This window comes from Euprymna scolopes, chromosome 20, assembly GCF_053919585.1.
Source record: "Euprymna scolopes isolate OS-2025 chromosome 20, ASM5391958v1, whole genome shotgun sequence".
In the NCBI taxonomy this organism is placed as follows: domain Eukaryota; kingdom Metazoa; phylum Mollusca; class Cephalopoda; order Sepiida; family Sepiolidae; genus Euprymna; species Euprymna scolopes.
The window spans coordinates 22,550,486-22,565,905 of record NC_136501.1 but is presented as its reverse complement, the minus strand read 5'-3'; the positions used below and the strand labels follow the sequence as shown (position 1 = coordinate 22,565,905).

At 38.3% G+C, this 15,420-nt stretch overlaps 1 protein-coding gene across 3 annotated transcripts in view; it reads left to right on the top strand.

Annotated features, from left to right (window-relative positions):
• Positions 1-15,006, top strand: part of LOC145241355 (uncharacterized) — a 79,161-nt gene extending 64,155 nt beyond the window's left edge. For all 3 annotated transcript variants that reach the window (XM_080104226.1, XM_080104228.1, XM_080104227.1), the window contains exons 4-5: positions 1,175-1,343; positions 9,636-15,006. In XM_080104226.1, coding sequence (XP_079960352.1) covers positions 1,175-1,343; positions 9,636-13,326 — 3,860 coding nt within the window. In that variant the 3' untranslated portion in view covers positions 13,327-15,006. The remainder of the gene's footprint in view (positions 1-1,174; positions 1,344-9,635) is intronic.
• The last annotated feature ends 414 nt before the right edge of the window (positions 15,007-15,420 follow it).

The following is a 15,420-nucleotide window of genomic DNA, read 5'->3' as shown; positions in this document are numbered from 1 at the left end:
ATTCCAAAAAACGTAATGATATATAACTTACAGATTAGATGGTGATGTACAAGCTGCTGGAAGTATTGTAATTATTTCGGCTGCTGCATTCAATTGTGGAATATTTTAGAATTCTAGGACTCATTCTGACATTTTACGAGGTGCCTTCAATAAGTTTCCAGACTTTTTTGTACAGGCATTTAAAATTATCATAGACTATTGAAAATTCAGTATGTTATTGCTATACATCTTATGAGATAACTAACCAATTTTTATGATTTCAAGTTCTAATGAACAGCAACAGCAGTAATTGAAATACACCCTACTAAAGCCTGATTGTCACAGCTGATGAATTTCAAAAATGTAATCTGTACGTGAGGACATTTTAGAAGAACGATATGCAATAAAATTCTGTTTTAAACTTGGAAAAAATGACACAGAAACGTATGGAATACTTCAGACTGCTTTTGGACTATCTTGCATGAATTGAGCATCAGTTTTTGAGTGGCATAAGAGATTCAAGGAAGGCAGGGAGTCTGTAGGGATGATGAGAGGTGTGAGGAGAGGAGTAAAAAAGTCAGAACACCAGAGTTGATTGGTCAAATAAAGGGTTTCATGAATAAGGATGCATATAGCGGCAATAAGTGCAGTTTGATGTCAGTGTGGGAACTAAGCGCACAATTATTCACAAGGAACTGAATATGCAGACGATTGCGTAAAGTTTGTCCCAAGGATGCTCAGAGAAGATCAGAAAGACATTGTCATGACAGCAGGGAAATGGTCAAACTAATCAATTTAGATCCCGCAGTCCAAACCTTGCTCCCTGTGATTATTGGTTATTCCCTAAGCTCAAGGAAAACCTTAGAGGCTGTTGCTATGAAACAATTGAGTATATGAAAGAGGCTGTGACGAGTCGTTGAAACTCTCACACAAGAGGACTTCCATGGGGCCTTGCCAGCTGTATTACCTGCGTAGCCATGGTATAACCAATCAGCCTCCATTTTGGATTAGGTCGAAGAGAAGGGGACTATGTAAATCAGGTGTTTGGAAAACCTGGTACAGAACAGATAGACAGGAGCTACAGATAAAAACAATCAACAATTTTTTTATTTTTTTTATTTATTTTTTTTTTTTAATTAAAATTTGATTTGTTTTATTATTAAAAATGAATTTTCTATTTTGTCAATTCATTTAGAGCTGATTTCTAACTCCATCATTACGGCTGAGGATGCTGCAGCTGCAGTAACTGCTGTTACGACAATAGATTCTCTCAAGAAATCCATTTTGACACCGAAAAAACAAACAAGAAAGCAACCAAAACAGACGAAATCACAAAAACAGAAAAACATCAAAGTTCATTTACCGTAAGTTCTTGGATATTTCAAATATTGTATTTTAAGCTTTATTACCGTTTTAATATTTCCAACTTTAGCTGGGTCCTTCAGCCTCACTTTCTTTTCTCACCTTGAACCAGAACTCTTTTAAGGAGGGATTTTTCTCTCCTCTCACCATTTTCTGTGCTTGAGCAAAAGCACAGTCGCTTGTCCATCTAAGTTCGGTCTTTTATTCCTCTCAAATCTCGGGAATTCTCACGGTTAGTCTCGCCCTCTTTCCCATAAAACCAACCACATCTACCTTTTCTTCTTCCTCTCCCAGCCCCTGTGCATCGACAACAAACAGAACAGACTTTCTGTCTTTTGAAGGTGAGTGCATTAGAAGAATTACTACTAACCCCCCCCCCCCCTGATCCTATGATCACACATGAAACACTCGGGGGTGATGAGCTTTTGCACTTTGTGCTTCTTCTTGGTAGACCAATCATTGTGTCTTCATCAGGAATAGTTCCGACGTTTACTGTGCTTTCATCTGGAATGTCATCGATTAAGTCGTCATCTTCACCCACACTGGGCGTCCGTTCACTCAGTGTCTCATTGATGATCACAAATCTCCCACTTCCACTTTTCGAAGGCATGTCAGAGCAAGCCATTGGTGGGCCCGGTCCTACTATAGATCACAGATCTCTCACACGGCGTGGCATTCCATCAACCGATATATTTTGCATACTGGTATTCCCAGTCACGTGTCCCACTCCATACTTTGTAGTACATCGTCCGTGTGGAGCTTTTACCCACCCACACTCAGTCACCTGTTTTGTAGAGAGTTTGCTGTTGATTGTTTATCAGTGCCATTATTCCGTCAATTTCTTTAAGTCGTATGCAGTATTGAGACCATATTGACAGGTACTGTAGCAGAGGACAAGTCATCCTTTGCTGTAACATAGTACCAATATACTGTCTCTGGTATGATACACCATTTCCTGACTGCAATCCTTTTGACACTTCTATGACATCGCTCGATGATGCGGTTACCGGAGGGAATATATGCACAACGAAATCGAAGTCTGATTCTCCATTCGTCCATGACAGCTGTAAACAAGCTGCTCCGAAAGGCAGTATCATTACCCGTTAGAATCTCTGACGGCGGATCTCATTCATAGAAAAGAGTCTTTAGTTGATTGATTGATCGATTATACATTTTGTCTCCTCTAAACAGTGCGTCGCTAGACAGCAAACAGAGCGGGGCCTCAGTCAATCAATATAAAAAAAATGGGTCCCATTGTAATGAGTGATATCCATCGCTGTCCTATGCCATGTTTGGTCAACATTTAAAGTTCCCTTTGACCAGTGCATGGGTGACGGATTGATCGACTGACACTCTTTGCATTCTTTGATCACGGTTCTCACAGCGGCCTTGGAAAACTCAGGGTTAATTCACTTCACAAAGTAGAGTGTCCGCTTTACACCATGATGACTGCTTTGTTGGTGAACAATTTTAATCTGGTCCCACTTGACTGAGTTCACATATGCAATGCAGACAGGTTGCATAGGTTCGGTGTTCCTCTTAATCGCATCAAGCCACCGCTGAGGCACTCTGGTCAATTGATCCGTCTTGTTTTAGCAAGATTTGACCAAGACTACATCCATCGACAGTGCATATTCCTTCACCAGTTTCATTATTTTATCAAGACACTGTCGGACGGATGAGCATCTCACTCGTAGCTTTAGTCTGTACCCTGGCTCTGCCGTTAAGGGGTATTCGAGACCCATTTATGGACACATGCGGAATCGGTGAATAAGTGCAAGGTGGTCATCTTCCAGAGGATTGCAAGTTCATTCCTTTAATGATGGCATCGAGTTCTGCTAGGTTGATATGTTGGGAGTCTTTTTCTGGACGTAACCAACATGCATCCTCTATCACAGTCCCATTATATATCAATGACACACCGGTATCGAGAGAGCTTGCATCGATCCAGGCGTCAAGAGCTTTGCCTTTGACGCATCATTTACCTTGCGTCGGAACTTCTTTGTAGAGTCTGGTGAGAACCTCCTTGATCATGGTGTTGAGAGGGGCATCATTTACTTTGTCGTCCCACCCTTAATGACGTCAGATGGTCTCCTTTTGATAAATGCCGCAGCAACACAAAGCCAACCACCCATGGGAAGGCGTCCAACCAACTTGCCACAAAGTGAAAATATATTTCGGCGCGTGACAACATGAGGTATGTCTAGGATCTTGTTCCCTCTTCGCCAACGCAGAGCATTATCCTCTCCTCAGACCTGCAAACCAAGCACTCGGGCACCATCCTGCAGTTTCTCTGTTGAGAAGTCTGAAGTTGCTGAGATGCTCCTTCACATGTGCTGCAGGCACAACACTTTCATCTCCATATACATCATCAATATAAGTGGATGTTGCCTGCTGTATATGCTTGTCCTTCATTGGGATAGCATCAACAATGATTTGCATGATGGATGGTGCCACATTGAGTCCAAACCCCATGCGGGTCAGGCAATACCTCTGTCCTTTGATCATTACTGTTTGGTATGGCCACAGTGATTTGTGCGCATTTACTTGAAAGTATGCCTTGCGAACGTCCAACACCGATACATTTGATCCTGCCAGCCACCATTCTCTCAATTTTTCGGTACATATGTCTGCACGACCCGTAAATGGGTCTACATGTTTATTCAACTCCCGATAGTTGAGCACCGGCCTTACCTTTTGTTGGCTCTACTGAATGACCGCCATTAGTGGGATCAGGCCCTTTGGGGGCACCAATTACTTCTTTGGATATGGAACCAACCATCCATTATTAATTCAGGCCTGTAACTCAACATCATAGTCTCTATGGGCTTTCGCGGGGATGTTATACTCTGACACTCGATTGTATAATTTTTGTGGTAGCTGATCACCAGACTACTTCCATGACACAGTCCAGGTTTTCGTGCGTTGGTAGAATTCTGCGCAAAAGTCAGATCGTTCTAGTTGAATGATCGTGCCCAATGCAAAAGCTGTCCCAACAAAATGTGCCTTGCTTCCCTTATGAATATGCATGCCGCCAAATTTCTTGATGACATCCATCCCCAAAAGGATGTCACACCCCAATGGTTTGCTGTCCACCACCAGTACGTCAGTCTTCAGAGGATTCCTGTTGGCTGATGTTAATGTTATGCTACCCACACCATGGCTTAACAGACACTTCCATCCTGCAATCAGAATTGTGATATTCTTCCATATTTGGGGTTGACATAACGACCCACTTACAACCGATGATGAGCAGCCAGAATCCACCAACACTATCCGATCTAGTCCGTCCATCTTTATCTTTATCGTTTAGTTTATGTGGGGGGAGTGTTGCTGGCATCTCGTCCCTTGCCTCATTTCCCGGACACCTTCATGCCACATGTCCTTGCTTTTTGTATCGATGACAGTATATCTCTGGAAGCACCCTGCCTGTTTTGCCCCATGCTGTCGGCAGTCTTTGGCAAAGTGATTGGGACCTCCACACTTATGGCACCACACTGTAACTGTATCCTGCTGGTCAGGGGTTAAAGGTTGGTCCACAGGTACATGAGGAAGAATTCTGCGTCTCCTGATTGCTGCGGCGACGGGTTCCTCCACTTCTGTCTCCTCTGTCATAAGAACCTGGGCACTCGCAAGAATCTGCTCCAAGGTCATCCGTTCCATTCTGGAAAATCCCCGCAACTGTTGCCTAACAGAACTGGGGAGTCCTCACACGAAGAGGAGTTTTCTTCTATTAACCGTGCAAAATCCTGCAGATCACCCAGGTATTCATCAAGTTTCCCCAGGGCACAAATGACGGGAGACAAACTTGTCATATGCCACCAAAAGGTCTGGCGCAAAAGCCACGAGGTGGGCTCATTTTACTTGCTTCAAATCCGCCCGTTGGTCATGAGTTAATCTCCAGTATACGCGCAGCACACCACTTCTTAGCCTGAGTAGTAAAACATGCTCAACATTGTCAACCCTACACATTTCACACACCAGTTCCAACCATTCGGACACTGTGATCAGGTGAGATGCCATGAAATTCAGGGATAAGACGGATATCAAATGCTTTGACTGCCATGTAAGTGAAATAGCTTAAAAACTGCTGGGCCCTTCAGCTTCACTTTCTTTCTCACCTTCGAACTGGAACTTTTTTTAGGAAGGGACTTTTCTCTCCTCTCACTGTTTTCTCTGCTTGAGCAAAAGCACAGTCGCCTATCCATCCGAGTTTGGTCTTTTATTCCTCTCAAATCTTGGGAATTCTCGTGGTTAGTCTTGCCCTCTTTCTCATAAAACCAACCACGTCTACCTCTTCTTCTTCCTCTCTCAGCCCCTTTGTGTTGACAGCAAACAGAACAGACTTTCTGTCTTTTGGAGGTGAGTGCATTAGAAGAATTACTACTACAATATTTGTGTTTCTGCCTGCGATGACAAAGGTCTTTCTTTTTTCATCTTTTTTATTGCTTTACATGATTGTTTTTTTTTTTTTTTCCGTTAATCATTATTAGAAATAAACATTGCAAAAAAAAAAATAAAATAAATCTAGACAAATAAAAGCAATCAAATGATACATTCAATATAATAATGGGATCATTTTGTGGGTGGGAAATCGTAAATTTTATAGGAATTTCCATCTGATAAATGACATTCACATTTCATAATGAAATAAAATTTGAATTTTGTTGAATGAACTCATGTAAAAAAAAAATAATTAAAATAATTAAATATAATAAAGATTAAGCTTAAAAAATATTAACTTTTAGATCCCACATTAGACAGGAACCGATTTTTTTCGTAATATAAAATTGGAAATTCTTAAGAGAACACCAGTTAATAAAAGAAAGCATGAGGTCTGCAAATTAAATCAGGGGAAAAAACTTTTTTCCAGATTACAATGTGCTAATATCAATAATTTATTGACAAAAAAGTTGAACTCATATCAAACTGTAGACATATGAATAAGTTGCTTCTTTGTGGCTTAGTACCAGATTAATTTTATATATGCAAAAAAAAAAAAATTTCATGATTGCTGTAGCAACCGGTGTAAGCCTCAAATCCCTTGTAGCCTTGCAGGCCAGTAATAATTAAAGCACAAAGCTATTAGCAAAAGTTAGTTACAAAAAGTACACATCATGCTATCCAACAATATGTTAGGGTTAATTGTATTTATAGTCTCTGGCCAAGTCCTTTCTTCCTGAAATAGGTATATCAGCTTACTCTATGACAGTTATAAAAACTAGTGAAGGCAGCAAGAATCAAAACAAGTATACAATTGTAACGTTACCCAACACATAGCCTCAGTCGTAAATTAAACAAAGAATAGAAAAGAACTCGCTTTTTTTTTTGTTGTACGGCAATTATTTCCTCATTCTCCCGCTACTTGTGTTTTCTCATTATGGCTGTGACATCTCTCACGTGATTGTCTTCTCGAACGTGATCGTCTTTTCAAATGTGCTCTCTTCTTTTTATAGGGTTTTTTTTTTTTTTTTTTTTTTTTTTTTTAGGATGATGTCATTTCGCTCATGGTTCACTATTTGCATATAGCTGTCCACACAATTATTTATACTAATTTTCTGAAATTAAATATTTTTGTTGTTTTTTTTTTTTGTCTTTTTTTTTTTCAAATAACTTTCATAGTTCTTGCTTTAATTTATTCACAAGTTTACAGTTTATATCTTAGCATATAAAAGTGACATTTGCAAGTAATGTTGCGTTTCCTTTGTGATAATTAAATTTTTTTTTTAATTTGACTAAATTTTTTTACATGCTTATTATTCAATGCAAACAAGGCACAATGCCACTGAAACGTAAGCGGCTACTGTGAACTAAATGTCAAATTTATAAGGACAGCCTAAGTGGGGAGTTGTGTAGCAAGATGCTTGTTCATATTACATTTAAATTTCTGCATGTTTGTACAGTTTAAGGTGGGGGAATTCCAAAAGTAAGCAGTTTAAGTAAAGAAGCTTTTAGAGTAGGAAGCTTTCACGTAAACGTTATACGTAATCTGCGCAATGTGTTGGTACAAAAAAGAATGTACAGCACATTATTATTATTTTTATTAGCCAGGATGGGAGGAGGGGGCTTTGCACGGTTGTAAAATACGCTTAAATATGATATTTTAATTTGCCCGGATTTTATATATAGTATTATAGAGTCGTGATTTCAAAAGTAAAAATAAAAATAGTTGGGTGCCATCAGCTAGAATCGAAACCGAAACTGTAGCATTCAAAGTCGGTGACGTTACCACTCTACCAACGTGACACGCATATGAACTGATTAGAAATAAATTAAGATCAATGTACAAAATGTATAATGATTTTCTTTCAATTTTTACCCTTTTTGACCCCTTAAAAACTATTTTAACCTCTTAAAAACTATTTTAACCTCTTAAAAACTATTTTAACCCCTTAAAAACTATTTTAACCCCTTAAAAATTATTTTAACCCCTTAAAAACTATTTTAACCTCTTAAAACCTATTTTAACCAGCTAAAAAAATCCAATCATTTGAGGCCCCTAGTGCCACTCTATGACTTTTAGTTTCAGAAGAGATATAGTTTGAAAATATTGGAGACAGACAGAAATAGTGAGTTTTATAAATTAGATCATTACTATTATTATTATTAGTAGTATTTTTATTATTATTATTATTATTATTATTATTATTATTATCCAGTAGCATAAATGCTAATAGTTAAGAATATAATATTTTATTTATAGAGAACTTCATCTGACGATGAACTGCATACGACTTGTTGCAAAACGTTCTCCATGTCTGTTTTAGTTCAGAGTGTGGTATGGTGGTACCAGATCAGGCTGTCTGAAAATGCTGGTTTTCTGGCCTAACCTGCAGCAAACATTGATGTTATTGTTTCTTTTTCTCTTTCTCCTTTGCAAAACTCAATCATGATCTGCAAAGCCAAAAACAAAAACATTTTTCCTTTACAAATCAACCAAGCCAAACACCATAAATTATTCATTCATTTATTGATAATATAAAGAATTTGAAACAATTTCTTTCTTTTCTTTTTTAGTCCAAAATTACTGGACTTTACATTTAATAATCCAAAAACAAAACATCAAAATCAAACACTATGAATAAATATTTAAAGATATAAAGAACTTTAAGCATAAATTTTTTTTCCAAAATTACTTCATTTGGCAGTGAATAACCCGAAAAGGGTTGATATGCCATAAAACAAAGCAATTTTACAAATGAAGGATAAAAAAAAAAAAAAGCTCTTTTTTTAGTCTTTTTTTTTTTATATGCTTTTTAACATAATTCTCAGGCATTTTTTTTTTATACAATAGCCAACAAAACAAAAACAATGAAAAAATAAATATACAACAGATAATTGTTACCAAAGGCAAGATGGTTATTCTACCAATTACCTAGATAAGTTTGTGTCTATTTACTTTGAAACAAAAGTAGCATTAAGTTTGTCAAGTTAACCCCGCCCCCCCCCCCCCAAAAAAAATAATTCTGACAGTTTTGTTATAGTCTTGAACCCTTCATAATCCCTCAAAACTCCAAACATAAACAAGATACTAGCAGAACATCATGTTTTCACATGATTGGTGACATTTATTGAATTAGTTTCTGTCAGTATTTTGTTAATTTTTGATTTTTGAGCAATTATTGAGGTTCCAAATGATTGAAACAAAATTGCCGTTTGTGTGTTCTAGCTCAACAGACTTGACACTACTTTTGTTTTAAAAGTAAATAAACGCTTTAAAATAAGTTAAAACACAAAACTTATTTAGATAAGTAGAAGAATAACTTGTCTTACCTTTGGTAACATTTATATTTTGTATATTAATTTTTTCACCCCTTTTTTGTTTTGTTAGTTATTGTCCACCCATCCAGCATGGCCGTTGCCGAGATTGAACTCGCTACAGGAGTTTGTAGTATAATTCAAATCTTGTCGGTAGCTGAATACTTGATGCTTCGCCAGGGATATCAAGGGTATTTTTTATCATGATGCCATCACAGGATGAGCTGCTTACCACGGCTTAAGAGAGTCTCATCTACCCTTGATAGAAGGATAGACCACACCAGTTTCTCAACCTGGTATTTTACCTCGCAGTACATACAGTGCCCCTCCTTCCCAAATGGTCACCCATCTGGTACTGGCCAGCCTCAATATTGCTTAACTTCGGTGGTCTGGCAAGAACCGGTGTATCAATGTGATTGTGCTGGGTATTTTAGTTTAGTTATTGTAAAACGTCTTAATTTTCTAACATTTATTTTTATTGACATTTGCTGCTTTGTATCTTTTCTAATTCCATTTTTCTCTGTTGTCTTTTGCAGTCCTCAAACAAAGACACCTGTCCTTTCAACAGCTTCTACCCCAACTACAACCACTGTTAAAAATGAGAAAGTCATGGTTAACTTCAAGAATCTTGGAAATTCTACTTCTACTTCTTCTTCCACTACTTCTCCCTCATCTACTGGAAGCAACACCCAAAAAGCTTACGCCCTTTATGTAGGAGGCCAGCTCAAATACATTCTACCCTACAACGAACCTCTCGGAGCTTTCAATAATACTCAACAACAGACGAATCAAATGAAGAAGTTTATTTGTCGTGGAGTAAATGGGAAAACGGAAATCGCGCTTGCAAAGCCGACAGTCGTCTGCGACGATGAGAAGAAAAAAATTGTTTTCGTTGTTCAAAAAAAAGCGACTACAACATCTCCAGCAACCAGTCTGCTTTCGAAGACCAACAAAACCACTGAGCAAAAGCCCTTAAAAGTTCCCACTGTGGCCAGTCTGTCGACGACAACTGGTCAATCACTTCAGGGAAATCAGGTCATATCGGACAATATGTTGAAGTTGTTGCTGTTTCCTTCTGGAACTTTAAATGCCATAGCCAACTCCAGCACACCCACATTACTATCCAACTCTGTTCTGAGTAGTGCGGGGCAAGCTCAGAAAACGAAGATTAGTCTGACGCAAACCACCCCGGCACTGCAGCAAATGCCTGTAACAAAGGGATCATTGTCAATTCCGATTGTAGTCAAGGTTCAAGGCCAGTCTGCGACGACAACGTCGACGACTACCAGCACTCCAACATGTGCTATGGCCAACACCATGCACACCTCCACTCATGCTACTACCAGTTCGACCAACACAAGCGCCACCTATGTAACAACCACCACTCCACACATCCTTACCTCCCTTAACCGTACCTCTAGTACGATTACCTACACTACCAGCTCGCCCATCTTGACCACCACCATCATTCCCAACACATCCAGTCATACCCTAACCTTGACCCCTACATCCTCCATCACCACTACTCATATCACTAATCCTGAAGACAAATCTCAAACTTCTGTCACTTCATCATCATCATCATCATCATCATCATCATCATCACAATCGACAAAGTCAATCTTACCTGTGCAACTTTTTACACGGGATGCAGCACGAAAACTTTGCCCTGCTGGGCCTGTTGTGTTAGACGGAAACAAGCCATGCATGACAATTTTAGACCCTACTGACCCAGAGGCCAGCATCCATCCAGGAATGTCTCTGCTGGGCCATTCAGAATCGATTCCACAAACCGCGAGCAAACAATTGTCTCCTAAAGAAACGGCTGGTGCCAACCGAATCATAATCAAGAAAACTAACGCAGAAAATTCTGTGATTCTACAACTTGATGATCATGCGGCTGGCGTTACGTCATCCAATAAAGATCCAAAACTTTCCAAACAGAATCTGACATGCACAGATGATACACAGCTTCAGGCGGCGATGCCAGTTTCTCTTGCAAGTAATAATAAACTTGAAACAATCCCAGCAACATCACTTCCAGAAGATGAGGAAGTAGGGGAGAATGGCAATGATGAAGATGATGGCATGTTTGGCCTCAAAATCTCTTCAGTGTTTTCTTTGGCTGAGAATCAACCATGTTCGGAGGCCAGTGATGCTGTTATGAGCCAGGAGAGAAAACTTGTTCATGACACTCCATCTGCATCCTTTCCGTCGGATTCAATAGCTGCTGGCACCATGACTACGGAAGTCAGTCCAGAAGCAGAAAAATGTGACAGTGAAGCAAGTAAAGTCTCTAGCGAACTTAATAAACAGTTGAATCGACGAACGGTCATTCTTGATCTGAGTTCAAATAATGGATCCTTGCAATCGCAACAAGAGAACCTGCTAATTGTTCGTGATCCAAGATCGATCCAAAATACAAGCTCAGAAAAGTCTACCTTTTCAAAACCGACAACAAATGTCGAGCAACAGACACCAGATTCACTTGACGCGGACTCAGAAAATATACTCACAGGGAAACTGCCTGTGGATACACAGGTGAATTGTCCACAGAAAGAAAACGCTTCACCGAAAAAAGCGTCTCCAGCTCTAGGGTCGGAAAATGATTTTCTTGCCGGACAGAAGTATATTACAGTAGATATTTTCCGACATAACGGACAAACAAAAGTAACAGCTGTTAGTAGTAACGGCAAGAAAGAAATAACAAGACCTTCATTCGAACCCCCGAGTATGTGTGAAGGAGGAGATTCCGTTTCGTCATCTGATGATACCAAGTTGTCAACAACTGGTCCTGATGCACGGCTTAATGAAGTCTTACAGTGTGCTGCTTATTCGCTCCCCATGGGTACATATTTTTTCGTGCCGCTTCATGATAAAACTGTTGCGATTCCATCACAAAAGCCCAAGAAAACGCGGTCGGCTTATATATTTGAAAAACATCACAACTACATGCAAGTAAAAATGGCAAAATACATGATTTTAAATTCCAGTTACAAGTTGCCGTCATCGATTGTAACATCCGTGAATGGCTCGCAGCTTGTTTGCCAAATCAGTAATCCCTCCAAGAAGAATGGGGAATCTCCGATCGTGCTTCCAGTGCCTTCGACATTACCCATGAAAGATGTGATACCAACCCTTGAAGCTCCGCCAATTGTCACGGGTAAGAGAATTCGACGGCCTAAGAAACACACCGGCTTTGAGGAAAATATGGATCTGATTCCTCCCTTAAGAAGATGTCGGAAACGGTTAAAACCTGTTATCAAAGTGGAGAAAAGTATGCTGAGCAATAAATATTCTAAAAAACTCACAACAAACATTGACGGCAAAAATACTTCTACAACGACTCCGAACACTAATAACAACAAGGTGCTGTTGCATCCTGTCGACTCCAAGGAGGAAGTTGCCGCTATTCTACGTTCAGTCAATTTACCAGCGACCAAGTCCTCTAGTAACAATGACACGCCTAATATATCCTATGTGCGAGTTTCCCCGCCTGATACTTCCAAATATGCGACTTCCACATCCAGTGCGACTAGTACCATTTCCCAAGACTCTAACCCATCTAGCTTTCACATAGACAACGTGCAGTCATTACAGCCCGGAGCTATTAAAATCAAAGCGGAACCTATCACATCCGGTTATGGGGATGAACCCATTAAAGACCCATCTCTGCTCGCGCCTACTCCGTCTGCTCAAATCGGCCGTGATACTTTTTACTTGCCATATACGATTAAGAAAGAACCCAACTGGTATGGTTATGAGTCAGCTCTTTCGTCTGCACCACCGATAAAGGTGGTGCAGACGAAAGAGCTGACAGCCACCAACATATCTACATTGAAAGAAACTTACAGTTGTCAAACACAATACCCAGCTTTGTATAAAAGAAGCAGTCAAACTAAATCACCTCTTGGTAAAAAACGCGGCCGCAAAAAGAAAGAAATTGATGAGACAAAACCTGCCGTTAAGAAAAGGAAATATGTCCGGCACAAAACGGAGACGGTTGTCAATACGTCCAGCCCAGCTGAATTGATATCTAATTTCTCGTTGAAAAGCGAGATAAAAACAGAAGCTGCTGACCCATCATATATGAGCCCTTCAAGACAAAGTGGGGAGACATCACAAGAAGAAAGGATACGGAGGTTAAAAGAAATCCTGCGAGAGAAAGAACAGACGCTTGAACAGATTCGACACAACTTGTCAGTTTCGACCACAAATGTCGTTTAGCACAAATGTGTTGTGATATGCCTGACTGCGGAGACACGGATTCGGCCACATCTATAAATTCTTTTTTGTCTCTCACTGAAATGTTGCGATTATCGAACTTTTTCGAGCAAGTCTTTGGAATTGACGTATAAAAATAAGTGGTGTTTTCGAGAGAAGTTAAAAAAAAGAAAGAAAAAAGATTGAAAAAGTCAATTTTGATTGTAGAATTCTTTGCCGAATTGTCAACAGGAGATTCTTGAATTGGTAAATGCCAATTTTGATGTTAAATGATTTTGTGAATGTTCAAAAAACGAAATGGCAATTATGAAATTTTCTTTTGGGAAGCAAATTGACTTTCACTTAAGATGAAAGAATCGGCAACTTTGGACAGGAAAATTCTGTAAACAAGTATTGCCTGTTCTGACAACCTGGGCTGCGTCAGGGATAGTGGTGGCTACTGCTTTAGTATAATAGTTTGAAGGGGGGGGGGCGTATTCAGAGATCCAAACAGGTTCCGGTTTTTAAAAAACTTAGAAGTAAACTGTTTAATTCTTTAATTCTTGAAGACCCTGCCGAAAATGTAGGTTAAAAAAGAATATCGATAAACTGACTTTTTTAAAAAGTATATGTTTCTTAACATCTTTTTTTATCAATATATTTATTTGCAGAAGCATTTTTACAGAAATAATTGCTATCAGATGTAAAATATTTTTTAAAATATAATGAATTCAAATAAGTTAAATAAATGGATATGAAATTGAATATATGTTTCAATAAGTGGAAAAGAAAATGATTGTTAACATAGCTCAAAAAATATGAATTAAACGTAATTAAAAGAAAATGTGCATTTGTCCAAACCTAATTAAAATATGAATTAAGTAAACATTAAGTAAATAAATGTAATATAACGGGAAGTATTGTAACAGTTAAGAAAAGGAACCGAATATAGTGGGTTCTTCAAATTAAATAACACCATTTACTTTCAAAGAATTTGAAAACCAAAAGTCGTTTGGATCAGTAAATCCATAAAATAACCAGAAAAGGGAGATGGGCTCTTATCATCCTAATTACCTCCCTTTGTTCTATGCATTTTGTATGCATCTTCGTTGTATATTTTTCCATTGAGACAGAGGTTTCTGTATATGAATATCATTTTGTAATCTCGCTAAAGAGTAGAATTGTAAACTTTTTTAGGAAATCTGACATTCATCACAACCCCCTCTTCACATGACAGTGAGTATATCAAAAGGAAAAAGAAATACCAGCAAAAACAATGTTCGCCTAATTCCCAACCAATCTATATTTTAAGACAAGGCACTGGAAAGAATTTTTTTTATTATTATCGTGTTCAACCCCCCCCCTACCCCTTCCAACTACAGGTGTAAAAGATTTCTCATTTGTATGCTGAATTTGAGACAAAGAAAATAAACCCCAGATTATCTATATCTCCATCTAAAACACACAATACACACATGACTTCAACATCTGACCTCTCAACCCTTTTCTCTCAGCAGTAACAGCTCTGAGAATTGAACTGTAAAAAAAAAAAAAAAAAAATATTTTGATTTCTTTGTTCCATTCAGTCACCAATCTTATTTCCAGAGATAAAAAAAAAAAAAAAAAGATGAAAACTGATGGAGCACTGTGCTGTTCCTCCCCCTTCAGTCAATAAAATTGTAAATGCATTTTTAAAAAAAAAAATTTTTTTTCTTTTACTTTTCATGGGCAGCATTTTAACAGAATTCTTTTGTTTTATTCCAGAGCTCCCCCCCCCCAGCCCATATTAAAAAACAAAAATGTTAAAAATCTATAAGATGTACATACCTGTGACGCAATGAAAATATTATATCCCAAAAATTATGTGAATGGGTCAAGTAGTTTTTTTAAATAAGAATATTTAATTTTCCCAGTAACAAAAAATGTCTTTTTTGTCCATTTTGAAAACAAAAACTAAAAAAATAAAAAAGTAAAGGCGTGATAACTCAATAATTTAAACTTGTGTAATTTAAACTATGGTGTAATGCCTATGAATTCCTATTATTCAATTAAAAATGATTTTTTTAATAAAAATAAAACTTGTTTCTGAATTTTTGAGATGAGGATTGGTTATTAGTA